At 39.0% G+C, this 15,245-nt stretch overlaps 1 protein-coding gene across 20 annotated transcripts in view; it reads left to right on the top strand.

Annotated features, from left to right (window-relative positions):
- The window catches only part of gramd1bb (GRAM domain containing 1Bb), a 140,869-nt gene extending 128,584 nt beyond the window's left edge, over positions 1 to 12,285 (top strand). For 17 of the 20 annotated variants that reach the window (XM_036214732.1, XM_036214750.1, XM_036214749.1 and 14 more), the window contains 5 exons: positions 958 to 1,252; positions 1,391 to 1,402; positions 1,550 to 1,657; positions 3,508 to 3,628; positions 8,138 to 12,285. In XM_036214732.1, the coding sequence (XP_036070625.1) occupies positions 958 to 1,252; positions 1,391 to 1,402; positions 1,550 to 1,657; positions 3,508 to 3,628; positions 8,138 to 8,227 (626 nt within the window). In that variant the 3' untranslated portion in view covers positions 8,228 to 12,285. The remainder of the gene's footprint in view (positions 1 to 957; positions 1,253 to 1,390; positions 1,403 to 1,549; positions 1,658 to 3,507; positions 3,629 to 8,137) is intronic. The other 3 variants (XM_036214733.1, XM_036214742.1, XM_036214741.1) reach the window with 1 other exon arrangement.
- The last annotated feature ends 2,960 nt before the right edge of the window (positions 12,286 to 15,245 follow it).

The raw sequence follows: 15,245 nt of genomic DNA, 5'->3' as shown, positions 1-15,245 counted from the left end.
CCATTTACAGCAATATGTATTTAAGTGGAATTTACTATTATCAGACTATGGTTCAATTAGGATTGTCTTTATTGTTATGATGTGCATTGAAAAATACGTATAGATAAACGATGATAGTTTTTAAATTGTTTTTTTAAAATTATCATTTTATATTTTGATTTTTTAAGGAGTAAATTAAAATTAGAAACATTTTCTGTTTAGGGTCAAATTGACCCGCTAGCATAAAATCAAGGTAATCTACATGCCACCAGGCTGGACCAGTGGAAGTCTGTATGCGTGGGATTTTTGTCTATGTTTAATCAAAATGCTTCTTTGTTGATGTATTTTTGCTTGTACTTTAATCCATGCTGTTCTACTGCAACACAGATTGAAGTGCCCCTCTTTTTTTTTACATCATTACTGTACCCTCCTCATGTGTATTTTCTGGGCGATTAGCGCTGGGGGACTTGCGTGGCCGCTGCCCTCCATTGGGCAATATGACTCGTATGTGTTGCCTACGGAAAACATATTTGCCTTGGGATTAATAGAGTGTACCTGTGTGTATATATATATATATATATATATATATTGTCTATATATTGTATATGTATGTGTACAATATATATTTATATATACCATATATATGTATGCATGTGTGCGTATATATTGTATACATATATATATATATTGTCTATATATTGTATATGTATGTGTACAATATATATTTATATATACCTTATATATGTATGCATGTGTGCGTATATATTGTATACATATATATATATATATGTATATATATATATATGTATATATATATATATATACATATATATGTATATATAATTGAGCCATGTGGATTTGTATTAAAAAGTAACTTTTTTATGACTCTGACATAATCCAGTTCTTTTTTTGCGTTCATGCCCTTAAAATGAAGGTATATATGAGGTGTTTTTTGACAGAAGTTTTGTTTCCCGTCAGAAATGGAGTTGGCCAAGCTGGAGGAGGTCATGAATGAGGCCAGCCAGCTCTCTCCAAAGGCCAAGGGGATAAAGAACTCCACGGTGAGGCGGAAGAAGAGGCCCCTCCCACACATGCGCAGCCAACATCTGGACGAAGCCCTGAGTCCTGTTACCACGCCGACAGACGAAGATGTGATTCAGAGGATCAAACAAGTGGCAGGCTCCACACAGACCAGAAGTCCAGATCACCATCACATGCCTGGAGGCCTGGCTCTTTACAGCGTTTCCAAACTGCTGCTCATCATCAGCTTTGTGTACGACACACAGATTTTTTGACAATTTTGGGGGTTTTGCTGAAGATGTTATAGTTTCTGATTTCAAATTTCTCCCTTAATCTTTCTAAATCTCTTAAGTGTAACTGCCCTCTCTTGTTCTTTCATTGCCATTCATAGGATCTGTCTCAGGTACATCTCTTTCCTGCTCAGCAGATACATTTATTCAAACTGCTATTTAGTCTGTCATTTTCATTCTCCAAGCGGATGTTTGAAATGTGCTCAGAAAAGAGAATCAAAGGTTTGATTTGTCGACTGTTTTGTAAATGTCTTCTCCAGTCTGGTTCTGCTGGTGTTCCTCAACATGATGCTCTTCTACAAGCTGTGGATGCTGGAGTACTCGGCACAGTCCTTAACAACCTGGCAAAGTCTTCGGCTTCAGGAGAGGTACAGAGATGGCTGCACCTTTAAAACCATTTGTGTGTTTTTTTGTGTCTAAAATGTGAGGACAACTAAATAAGAAATCACAAATATGAACAAGAACTATCATTACGGGGATTTTATTTAATCAACAAAACTTAAATCTGAAATAATTTAATTTGGATCCAAGTTTGTTGTAAAATTAAACACTAATCAAAATACTTGCGTTCTTTACTTTTAAAGTCATACACCTCCCCTCTCCACTCCCTTTTGTCCCGACAACACACTGCAGTTTGATGTTATGCCAACATGTGACTTCTAGAAAACACGTTCAGACAGAAATCATCACTCTATGTAATATACTGTATATAATGTTGGAATATATGTAGATTTATGTAAAAATGTATCAGTTTGTACTTTCTTTGTTTTATTAATAGAGCATTTTTTTGTCCTCAACTTACTAATGCCATTTTCATGAAAAACAAATCTCACAGCGTTCATATTTGGATTTTGTAATTGGTTTATTTTAATTAATCAAAACCAAAAAATACTAAAGAAGACAAACAAAAATAAAAAAAAAATTAAAACGTGAGATACATATCCATATAAGTACTAGGGCTGGGTATCGATAATAATTTCCAGAAACGGTTTGAGTCGATTCACAAGAGCCACAATTGATTCAATTCCAATTTTATTTCAATTCTTTCAATTTAATTCAATTCAGTTTAAATTTGAGTTTACTCATTTAGACACATTTGGTTAGAAATAATAATCTACTATATGTTTTGAAAATATTTATTTTAATCTTATACAGAACACTATTTTCAAGAAGACTAAGCAAATAATCTGTAAAAAACTATGTTTTAGACCACAAATGGTTACTTTAAAAAACATATTCCTAAAAAAATTTAGAAAATTCATGCCTGTGAGTTTGTAAAGCTGCTCATTTAGTCAGCAATGTATGTTTACGTCAACCGGGCGTTAGCATTAGCCTTCCTATGCGAAATTCCATTAAACGTTAGCATTGAGTTAGCGGACTTTAGACTTATTGGGCTAAATCAGTTTTATTTTTAATGAATCGATCATTAATTTGTTAAGATTTGATCAACCTAGCCCTGATAAATACACCCAAATACTCATGTAATAATGCTATTTCAATTACCCTTGATCAAATATAGAGATATTTGTACTTGGACGTACAATACATGACATAATGAATCCATTAAGTTTAAAGTTTTCAAAAAGAAGAGTATAACTTAAATTTAGAATTTATGAAGGTGTTACCATTAACTTACAATGAGACTGTCTTGTTTAAATGATCAGATACAATAATTTACAGCGATTTTAAGTTGCATAAATTCTGAAAATGCTTGAAGAAAAAAAGGGATATTTGTTTTGCCCTATGAGTAAAGTTTAAAACAAATATGTTTAGAAAATGAGTTAAGTATTAATAATTAAAAAAAAGTATTTTAAAAAAGCAAAAAATATCTACTAAAACTAGACTTTCAGAGTATAAATCACTAAAATATCATTCAAACAACAAACCTGCTTAGTCAAAAGAATGATTCTGTAAGTCAACTCTAGGACTGCTTCGTTGGTGGCACAAAGGCTTTTTCAGTCAGAGGATGAGACTGAGCAGAGTTCTGCTCTGGTTATTTGCACCAAAAGCTGTCACACAGTCACGCTCTCAGACGTACAGACTAAACTATATCCATATGGATCCTCACGTGACAGGAAAACAGTTTCTAAAATTACCTCTAAGTAGCTCTGGACTTATTGAAACAATTTACTAAAGTGTTTATTGGCAAGTCCTTCCAAATGGAACTCGTGCTGCAGGGCCCCTCATGATGTTGCTGATGTGTGTGTGTGTTTCCCAGTAAACTGCCTCAGACACAGATGGAGTGGGCTCAGCTGTTGGAGGCGCAGCAGCGTTACCATGACGCCGAGTTGCAAAAGTGGAGGGAGATCATCAAGTCCTCAGTAGTTCTGCTGGACCAGGTACTCAGACACGTTCAGAAGTTTTCAGTGAGGTGAAATTCTGACGTTTGAAGTCCAATCATCTTTTAATCAAAGTGTTGTCAAAGTGTTCCCTGTGGTCTTTTTAAATTAAGATTATGCCATTTTTAGCCAAAATCAAAAACCTTTCTTGAACATAGTTGCTGCTGGAGTTTGATTAGTCGTGGGCGGGATAGTGGTGCAGAGCAACCCCGCCCCCTTTCCCCACCCTGAAGTGAGGACCTCTTCGCCTAGTGTATTTCTAAATCTCAAATAAGGTCTTTTTCATTTTGTCTGATTTACATTGGAATCAAGAAATACTCGGAAATTTAATTTTGAGCTTAATTTTCCTTCTGTATGTCCTTCATCATCAGAAAAAATGAAACAACACGTTAATAACTCCAAAAATTCATCAAAGGGGGTCTTTAAACTCTTCCATAACCGTGCAGTTTAGTTCACTTTAAGGTTTCACTTGTCCGTGATAACTCTGAAAGACTTCGAATGGCTATTATACTTCTCAAACCTAAAGACACGATTGTGTCCAGTGTTTAGATGGTTTGGTAATTCATTTATAGTGATAAATAAAGGCTTATGAGGTTGTTTTTTAAGTGCTTCTCCTCTGCGGCACAGCGCGATGCGGAACACCCTCGCGGCGGAGGGCTTTGCTTCCCTCCACTGTGAGGGTTAGCCCTTAGAAAAACTATTTCAGACAACCCTTTCCCTTCAAATGCTCCTACATTTGTAGGGGTAGGAAGAAGGGAAGGGGTTCGCCCACTGTCTAACCCCTCTTGTATTTAGAATGTTGTAATAGCAGCCTTGTCTTTGAAATCCTTGGACGAGAGAACAGCAATTATCTGAATCAAGTTTACTATACTGTTGTGTCTTCCAACAACTCATAATAAGTGTAGATTAAAGGACGTAAAATGTATTAGATTGTACTGTACTGCTGGCGTAAAATTCCAATCCCACAAGTTGTCATCACCTTGTGTCACATTTTGCAGTGATTCAAATCGCTATGAAGTATAAACCCACCCTTACACAAGTAAGAAATTCACGATTATACAGAGCATCTCCATACATTTTGTCTACAAAAAAATGGCCTGACATGATCATTTAACCCTGTATTCCACGTGTCAAAGTCAAGGCCCAGATCTGGCCCTCCAGATCATTTTATTTTTGTCATGAATCAGTCCTCTGTCTCCCCCTCTGGCCTCTATCTCCAGAGTTCTAGCACTTCCTGGTTCTCAACACTTCACTTCCCATCAGCCCCTGCTGTCTCTCCCAGGAGCCCCACAGCTGGTTTCCATCAGTAATCACTCCCAGCAGTATTTAGCCAGAGCACTAAGCTCTGCTCAGTGCGAAGTCTTGTTTGTGCCACTCTGCCTGCTTCACTGAGCGTTCTCAACATGACCTTCTGTTTTATCTGCCGCCTGCCCTGACCCTCACCTGGATCCTGACCACTCTGTTTTTTCTCTGATGTCCTCATGCTGGTGCTTGACCCCTACCTGCCTGTCCCTGATTTAGCTTTGGGGCCTTTTAGCTGTGCATCACGCCTGTTGCCTTGTCTGTACCAAATAAACGTGCTGCACTTGGATCCAGCCGTCTGCCTGTTTCTGAGTTCAATAACTGTTTATTCTGTTCAGCCCACATTCTAAGGTGTGTTTTGGATTTTAGCCCCCTGTGTGATTGAGTTTGACACCTCTGCTGTTGTCTCCTCATGACCTGCATGTGTAGCATACTGTCTGCTGTTTCATCTTGTGAAGAAACATTCATTACCATCAGTAGTACCAAAGCTGCTGGCTGTCATCACCACCAGTTGACAGAAAGGTCTTAAATGAAAAATGTTTTTGTGTGGTTAACATTATCTAAAGGCTCCTGATACGATCTCCTACTGTGATTGTTAGCAAATTCCACCAATCGGTGGTCACAAATGCAGCCACACGCCGCTGTACTTTCTTTAGGGAACGTTTTATTCATCTACTCCATAACTCTCCACTGACAGCCCCGATCATTGTGAAACAAAGACGTTGTGCAATCGGAGGAGACATCTGACACTGCCCCCACTCTGGGGAGCTCTGAAAGATCACAAGCCAGCAAATGTTGAGCAGCTGAGCTCGTATAGAAGGTGTGTTCCTGCAGAGGCGCAGTCACATGGGGGGGTGGGGGGGCCCCCGTGCTAGAACGCATCACTGCTGTGGGTGAAAACTCCCTCATCGTGACAATGTTCCACTCTAAAGAACGAAAAACGCTAAGGGGGGTTTGGAGTGCACGTTGACAGACATCAGCTTAACGAAAAATGAAATGTCTTTTTTTTGTTGTTTTTGCTTTAATCAAGTGTGACAGTAGATTGATTGAAATAAGGTCAGACTTGTTTCAGTGGAGTTAACTCATACTGATTCTGTTAATGCACACTTCAAAAGATTAAAGGTGAAGAAACATCAGTCACACCTTGACTCATTTAGCAAAATGACTACTTCACAGTAAGCAATCAGATATCAGCAGAGAAGTCACATGACCTTTTGACTGTAGTGCTTCATTAAACCAAAAGAATCAGATCTGCAAAGATCATTCTTGAACTGCCGTGTTACTGCAGTGAGAGAAGGCTCTTCTGCATGTTTCCTGTCCACTGGGGAGATGGAATAACTCTAAACTATAACAGAAAAACAAAAACACCTGAATATGAGAAGATTGATTGACAGGGTCTGCAGCCAATCAGGAGGCAGCTCTCAACCCACTGTTAAAAACATAAAATAGAGTGTGAGCAAATATCTGCAAAATAGTGAAACTGCAGAAGGTGGACCACAAAATTGTGAGAGACAACTTTATACCTTTCTAAAGGTTATTTGCTTAAAGACACATTCTTGTGGCATGTTTCTGATGATAGAGGACTTGTACAAAGAAAATTGAGCTTAAAATTCAGTTTCTAATCGGAAAAAATAATCATTGATTTTAAAATAATCGTTTGCAGCAGCTCTATTCTGTACAGCTGGATAGCTCCAATATTGCTCGTCAATTTTTGTTGCACCTGTAATGTTAGTTTGGGGGTTTGAGGGGCCGTAAGCTGGTGGGAAAGAGTATAAACAACGGGATGATGGGAAATGGATGCTTGGCAGAAACTTCCTAGAAAACAACACTGTTTTTTTTATTATTATTTTGGCTTAAAATGGCATAATAGTGTGAATACAAGAATCACACTATAGTGATTCTTCTGCTCCTTTCTGTACGTTTTTCAGCAAGTAAAACTCAATGCCTCTTTCAGCGATTTCAGCAATCTTGGTATCAAAACATTCAGCTCGTTTCTGTCATTACTGCTTGTATTTTTGGTATTTAAAGCTATATAATTTTTAAATATTGAGCAAAATAAAATATGCCCTACAGAAAATGAATGAGAAAGACTTCAAATGTCGTATTTATAAGTAGATTAGCAATAAGCCTTAAATGTATTCATGGGCTATGTTTTCATCTTTTATAGTTATTTTTTGAAAATGGAATTGAGCTGCTATATTAGCATTATGCTAGCTCATTTGAGTGATTTGGCATCTACTGAGGTTTTTTATGCTATTTTGGAGTTTAGCTAATATTTTAGCAACATGCTAACATTTTTGGCTATTTTGTTATCTACTGGGGTTCTTAGGCTAATTAATAGTGTAGCTTATATTTTAACAACATGCTAACGTTTTTGACTAATTTAGTTTACTGAGGAATTTTGGGCTATTTTGAAGTTTAGCTAATATTTTAACAACATTCTAACATTTTTTTGCTAATTTGTTTTTTTTCATGGGTTTTTTAGCTTAATTAAGAGTTTTGCTTCTATTTTATCAACATGCTAACGTTTTTGACTAATTTAGCTTACTGAGGAATTTTAGGCTATTTTGGAGTTCAGCTAGTAATTAAGCAACGAGCTAGCTTTTTTGGCTAATTTGGCATCTACTGAGATTTTTTGGGCTAATTTGGAGTTCAGCTAATATTTAAGCAACACTAAATATTTTTGCTAAATTGGCATGTTTTAATGATGTTTAAGTAATTTTGCTACAATTTTTTAAGAAATTTAGGTCAACTTCAGTTTTCTTTCATAGTTCTTTCTAACAAACTGTCCAGTCTTTTAGCAAATTTAACATTTTGCAAATAGCTTTATCATTTTCAGCAAATCCCTTCAGCAGTTAAAGTAAATTGCGTCACCATTTTCAGCAAAAAGCTTCAGCATCTTCAGCTACGTTCAGCAAAAAGCATTCACACTAGCATTATAATAAGGTAATAAGGTAATGCAACTTTTCTAGTTATAAAATTAAAGAGCACTGGGAACGCTTTTACAATAGATCAGAGGAAGATCAGAGTGAGTCTTATAATTGAATACCTTTTCAAAGAAAGTCCACAGACATCATTGCACTTTAAAAGGCTAAACTGAGTTGTACAGTCAGTAACGTCTTCATTTGTCCTTAATTTTCAGCAGAAAAACAGTTCTTTTTAGGTTTGAGTGATTTTTTTTTTCTCTCTCCTTTTTCTATCATTCAGATGAAAGACTCCTTGCTGAACCTCCAGCGAGGCATTGGTTTGAGGGACTACAACTCTGAGACGGAGGAGAAGAAAAGTCGATATCACTGACAAACCACCCCATGGCCACAGGGGCATGCTGTGCAATATAGGACCTGTTTTGATTGTGAACCAGTGTGCAGGGATCACCAAGGCAGACAGAGGACAGAGGGCAATGCTGGACCAACCACGACTGGGTCCAAAGATACAAAGAGAGGTAGTTGACCCTCCTCTAAGGAGGCGGGGGCGGGATTCATGCACGCACACAGGGACTGGGGGATCCCCTCCTTCACTGAGCTGTGTGGCGGTGGTGGGGAGGCACACGACCCGATCCTGCTCTGCCCCCCGTGACCCCTTCAACTCTCTTTATTTCCAAGTGCATCCTACTGTAAGCCGTGCCGGCACGAGAGGGGCAGAGAGAATGAAGGAAGTACTGCATGCATGTAGAAACCCTAGCTCCCCTCAGTCGGTGTCACCGTGGTCCAGTTCCAGTCTATGTATGTCTGAAAAAAATCTCATCAAAGTCGAAAAGGCTTTTTAAACTCCCTCGACTGTTCGGAACCAATCGTCCCCTGACGGTCCACACTGCAGTCTCCCCTCAAAGCATCCAGGGAACTCCCAAACGCGTGCTGCAGCGAGGCGTTGGCCCATCAGAGCGGTTTCCTTGTCTGAACCTGGCCTGGCAGGGCTGGCTCCCTGCCGGATCGATGACACTGACGAGCAGAACCGACGGACTGATGCGACTAGAGCCCGTCTCTCACCCTGCACACAAGATCAGTCGGCCCTAACGTAGTCTCTGCCACCAAGCGTGGCATTATTCCTCATCCTTGAAAAAAAGGTGGAATGTATCACGGAAAACAACCCCCTCCTGGATGCAGGGACTCTGCAGCCGGACCAGCAGGGAGACCTGTATTCTTACATGTTTCATCACTAAACTGTGATTATATCTCTTTAAAATGTTTCAAATTGGAAAGAACTCTATCAATATATTTGAAATATATAAGAATATTTCACTATTTAATATATAATATATATTTCAAAATATATAAACATTACCTATATTTATTGTTAATATGTGTAAATACAGAAATTATCAGAGCTCTAGAGCAGTTAAAGAATTTCTAACTAAAAAAGTGTTTTCTTCTTAGAAATGCATGCCAGATATGTCTGTGACATGTCCAGTGTGCAAGTATGATTCCGCATTGGCGCGGTTATATTCGCGCACGTGTGTGTGTGCGTGTGTGTGAGTGAGTGTGAGCGCAAAAAGCACATGCGTGCAGATGAGTGTGACATTTTTACCATTCCACACATGTATGTTTCTCATGTTTTGATTTTTTTTTTCTTTTTTTGTGGCTCCTGGAGCCAGACTGCCTTTTTTTTTATTTGAAATGCTAATGGGTGCCGCCTCGCATCAGTCCCACCAGGTTTACAGCTGAAGAGTTTAGTTCCAAAGCCATCCTGGGTCTGAAATAATCCAGATTAACCGCGTTTATTCTGTCAAAATTTAGAATTTAGAAAAGTGTCCTGGCGGCAGACAAGATGGCGGCTGAAAATCATTAGCCAGAAGCAGAAATTTTTAAAAATTGATTTTTAGAGTATTCATTAAATGTTCGGCCCGCGACCTAAGGTGGGCAGGGGTTGATGATTTGGTTCTGGACTTACTTCCGGCCAACGCTGGGTTCACACCAGAAGCGGAAGCGGCGCGAGACAGAGGCCGCTGCCATTCGGCGCCCTTGTTAACCTATAGTGAACTTCACAACAGACGTGAATCCTCCACGGTCAGATCACACCAACCAGTGATTGTTTTGGCGTCTGGTCTATTTGTTGCGCGAGCGATCCTTGTCAAACCTGGCAGAAAATTACACCAAGACACAAGAAATTCTAGTTAATTTTCAAAAAATAAACAATTTTCACAATAAAATGCAGCAATTGACAAATGCGATCATATTTTTGTATCTAAACAGACTATAACGATGAAAATAAACACACAAACAACACACACAGATCAATGTTGTGGGCCAACTACGGAGTGGGGGGTTGGGTGTCTGAAAACACAGTCATTAAGGAGAGAGGCAGAGCAGTTGGCGACAAGTCAAGATGGACGATGTCGAGTTAATTCTAGAAGCTCTAAATAACCACAGCTGAGCAGAAGCGTCTGTCGACCGTCGCAGAAAAAAAAACACGTCACACTGGTGTGAACTGGAGGTAAGCAGGTTCCACGCGCACACTTCTTCGTAGTGCTTCCGCGTCCGTTGTGAACCCAGCGTAATTATTTTCAGCCGCTATCTTGTCTGCCACCAGGTCCCTTCAAACTAAATCGTCGAGTACGTGTGTGTTTTCTCTGTTTCTTCCTCCCAGAGTCTAAAAACCTGCGTCCTAGGTTAATCGAGTCTAAAATACCCCTAGGTTGAGTATGTGACAGATCTCTAACGGACAGGCGACTTGTTCAGGGTAAAACAATCGCTGAGGTTAGGCTCCAGCAACCCCATAAGGGATTCAGCAGAAGCTTTGACTTAACTTTGAACTTGAGGATTTCAATGAACACTTTGGAAACAAACTCTTCATTTCTTTTGAGTTTTAACCCCCTCTTTGATGGAAAAAAGCAGCTATTTATGTTCTCTCTCCTCGGTGGCTGATGCCACATCCACGGAGATACAGAAAGTTAGGGATGACTCCTCCCACTTTCTTCCAAATGGTAACTCCCTCCGTTTCAAGTGTTCTTTCTTGGTTGTAGTGAAAGCATGAGAGTCCATTTCACACAGTGAACCAAAAGGAAGAAGCAGACTCGGGCCTTCGCACATTGTTTTCAATGGAATGATTGTCATGTACTGTAAATAACGAGGAGGTGCAGAAAATCACCTCTGAAGTTTTTGTCAACGAGCACTTAAAACATGAGAGGGAAAGAGAAAAAGGAAGCACTTTAAGGTCGGCTTGAGTTTGATCAAAAGAATGTAGATCCAAAAATATATATATATATACTTGTTAATGGAAATTATTTTTTGAATCTGTCTTAATAAACAGACAAAACATCTCCAAACTGAAGCGATAATGAGCGACACTTTGAGTTTTTAGGCGACGCAGGGATGAAGGATTTGAAAAAGGGAAATGTGACTTCAGTGTGGGTCTGCTGGAGTCCACAGGAAGGGCCACTCGGTCATGATAACACACAGAAACCTTAAGACCCGAATGTGAACGGAGAAACCTTTGACAGGCTTCACTTTCACGACCCCGATGACCCCGACAGATTGCTCCGAGGTTGTGCTTCGTGTCTTTTACGGCGCAGGAATGTCACATGTTTGGAAAATGTGACTGAAGTGCTTTAAAGGTTGTTTTTTCTCCCCGTGATTTTAGCTTTGTTGGTTCTCGTCGGTGAAGACCAAACAATGACTCGATTCTTTCCGCTCTCATCTACGATCGGACAGATCTCCACAGTTATGCAGATTATTCCAGAAATGTTTCTGCCCCAAAGCAGACCTTCAATCTCTCAATGCTTTTTGTTTTTAACTTCTCTTTTTTTCAGCCTTTGTGTTTTTTTGGCACACAATGAACCCAGGTCACACAAATGATATTACTGTTGCTTTGGCTGCTGAGCTGCAGGACCGAGGCGACCCCGGGAGTTTGGGGTTTTAGCAGTGACAACTAACTGATTGTTTGCTTGGATGACTATACCCGTTGGCATTTGCCTTGCTGTCACAGAGCCAGCGAGACTGCAGTGCCAACCACACAACACAGTGCTAACTAACAGCCTTCAACAACACAATAGACGTTCATTCTGAATCAACCGCAGATCGAACTCATAGCAAACGCACATCTCAAAACTCGCTGGTGTAGCTCCATTCAAAGAAAATTCTGCTCTACGTTTTTTTTTCTTTATCGCTGTGTTTTTGTTTTTGTTTTTTATTTTAGACCTTGTTTTATTTCTAGACTTTTAGTGAACTTTATACACATGCTGTAAGATTCTGTTGTGTGTATCTGCATTCCACGCACACACTGATAAAGAACTGAGCCCGCGCTGTGCGCAGGTCCTCACTTGCAGATGACTTTGCCTCATAGACACTGAAGAAAGAAGTGGCTTTCTGGTTCATGTGAAGTAGAGATTGGAAGTCTGAATAAAGGAAAAATAAACAAAACTTTACTGTTTGGGTCTTTATTTTTTTTACACCAACAGGAGAAAGTTTCAAAACATCATCAAATTGGAGCTGCTCTCACAACTTCCTGCTGTTTTACTTCAGTTACCGTCCTAATTCAGACTAATTGCACACTTAAAGAGTAGTTGTGCACTAATTGTGACCAATTAGTTGCCATCTGTGGTTTCTGCAGGACTTGTAAAAGAAGCAGAGAAAGTTATGCATCCCACCAGCTAGGACCAACAAAAGAATTTTACATTGTTTTGAAGTTGGACCTACTCAGTCTTTATTTTCATTTAGCTTTTAACTGACTAATTTTAATCCTATAATAATTTGTGTCATATTCCATACACACATTTCTGAGACCCCTATCTCATTAGCATGATCAACAGTTTTCCGAAGAATAAAAAAAACTATCCATGTTTTCTGCCCTGCAGTTCATCATCATTCCACTAGGGGCAGTAGAAAAAAGGCTTTTCCTGCTCATTTTAAAATGGCTGCTTCAATAACCATAGACAGTCTAATTAGTCTAACTCTTACTTGTACAGACAATGAGTTTAGCTCATTTTCAAAAGCTTTTGGTGAGAATAACTCATTGTTGTTTGTTTTATAAAAGACTACTTCCTCCATTGACGGAAAAATAGCACAATTCCACCATGAAAAATATGTGTGGATCAAATTTGAGACAGTGGGTAAATAAGGTGCTTTTTACTGAGCCTTCAGGTCAATGCTTTTGCATCATGAACTTAAATTGAACAAATCCTCCATTGTGTCATAATTGATGCAGTCTCATACAAAAAGGACATTGCAAATTTATTCATTAAAAGGTTTAATAATATCAATTCTAAACATGTTTAAGGTTCTGTCTATTATTTGATTTAGTGGGCATTACAGAGTTACAAAAAGAAAAAAAAGTTTAACACAGAAATGCTTAAAGGGGCCATTGCATGACTGTCTTTAGTCTTTTAGAGTTACCTATATCCATATAAGGGGGATTCGCAAAGCTAGCTGATCACCGCTAACTCTAGCTGCTAGCTTTGTGGAGAAAGTGTTTGTGTTAGCTTGGGGGAGGAGCAGACTCTTCCTGAAAGGGGCTGTCTCACGTTGTGACATCAGCATGGGAGAACCCGCTCGTTTTCGTGGGTATGGGAGGGGCTGCTATTGAGAGCACAAGGTTTTAGAGGATTACTCAGAATTGTGTAAATGGATCAAAATACCACTTTGGGGTTGTTTATAGTGAGGATTGAAGAGTATAAAACACTTTAAAGCTCAAAAAGTTGATTTTTCACAGTATGGTCTCTTTCAAAGTAACTTTTCTTCAGCTACATACACATTTAGCCCATGGTGTTCACACCGGACAAGCAGGGAGGGGCTTCTTTACCTACTATTTACAAGCACATGTTCGTCACATACAGTTGGAAGAGTCCCTGATTGGTCAAAGTTTAACCCAGTTTAACTTGAAACACAAATTCAAAACTCACATGTTGTGTAGCCTATATGAAGGGTGTCCCATAAGTCTTCATACTCAGGTGTCATGGTTCTATGATTGGGTTTTTGTGGTGATTTGTCATGTTCTCTTGTCCCGGTTGGTCTCATCAGGTTAATCATCCACAGCTGTCTTCATTTAGGTAACCCTCGTGTTATCAACGTTCATTAAAAGTGGGGTCATCTGGACTCCACAAGACAGCGCCCTGAACTTTATTTTTAAAGGATTTTTTTATCTTCATCGTTGTCTGTGGCAGACATAAGATACTGTCCACCTTTGTCATGGGATGGATCACACATCAATGTAAGGGTGGGGTCATCTGGACCCCATAAGGGTTTGATCGACACCATTGTTTTAAGTGTCTGGTTTTCAGTTCATCACTGTCAGGTCATCTGTTCTTTTTAGTAAACATTTTTATGTTTCTCTATGGGCTTTTTTTAATGTTTCAGTTTATTAATTAAAGGTTTTACTTTTCTGTCACCAAGTCTGATCTCTTGTTTTTGGGTCCTCCAACAACACTTCCTCTTCCTCACTGGGGAATCTGAAATCTAAAGTATACATTAGAACCATGTATGTATGGAATACATCATGTCTTCTATGTATGGAGACTAACGGGACACCCTGCCCAAAATGTGAGTTTACGTGCGTTTACACAAACTTTTCCTTATAATTGGTCCCTTTGTTACTGAGGGAGGTGTGAACGTAGCTTGAGTTTCAATTTGTACCTAAGAGTCCAATCAAACATAGGTTTTGAGTTTCACATCGATAGTTTTATGTTTTTTTTTTGCCAAAATTTTCAATCTCCTGGGAAATTGTGTGTCTGCACAGTAAAAGTCCAACAACATAGGAAATATCTACAAATACTGAAAACACATTCAAGTCTTCCTAACAGCCACTGTTGTGGTCCGTCTTTCAACATGGAAGTCTGGATCTGTTTACTGTTGTAAAAGGTGACCCGACAAAGTCCTTCAAACTGTTCAAATACAAATGTTTTCTTTCCTCATTAATTCTTTTCAGAGGAGCTCACAAGTCTTCAGGAGGACTGGAGTCAGCTGATGAATAGAGCGCGTCATTATTTGGTCTTTTGTCAGCCGCTTGCTGGAGGACTTTAGTGCATCTGAAGAAACACCATTCAGTGTTCCGTTTGGGAAAAACAGACAAGATTTTGTGGGTTTTAAAGAACTGAACTTGATAAAAGTTCATATAAAAGCTTTTTTGCACATTTGCATCAGAAAGTTGCAGGAGCTGAACTGTATGTCTGATGTTCTTGGTGCCAAATTCACTTTTTTCTGAGCCAATTTGAGTTTTAGCTATTTTACCTTATATAACATATAGCAGATCTAATAAAACAGATTTTTTAATAATAATGATAATAATGGGTTTAAATGCTTACTAGGTGGATGCTTGCAACAAATATCCTGCAGAAATGGCTTGAAATTGAGTTTTAATCAGATTTCAGAAAGCTGAAATAGCCAGC

This window comes from Oryzias melastigma, linkage group LG13 (genome assembly GCF_002922805.2).
Source record: "Oryzias melastigma strain HK-1 linkage group LG13, ASM292280v2, whole genome shotgun sequence".
Lineage (NCBI taxonomy): Eukaryota > Metazoa > Chordata > Actinopteri > Beloniformes > Adrianichthyidae > Oryzias > Oryzias melastigma.
Note: the sequence above shows the minus strand (reverse complement) of the source record. Positions and strands in the feature narration are given on the sequence as shown.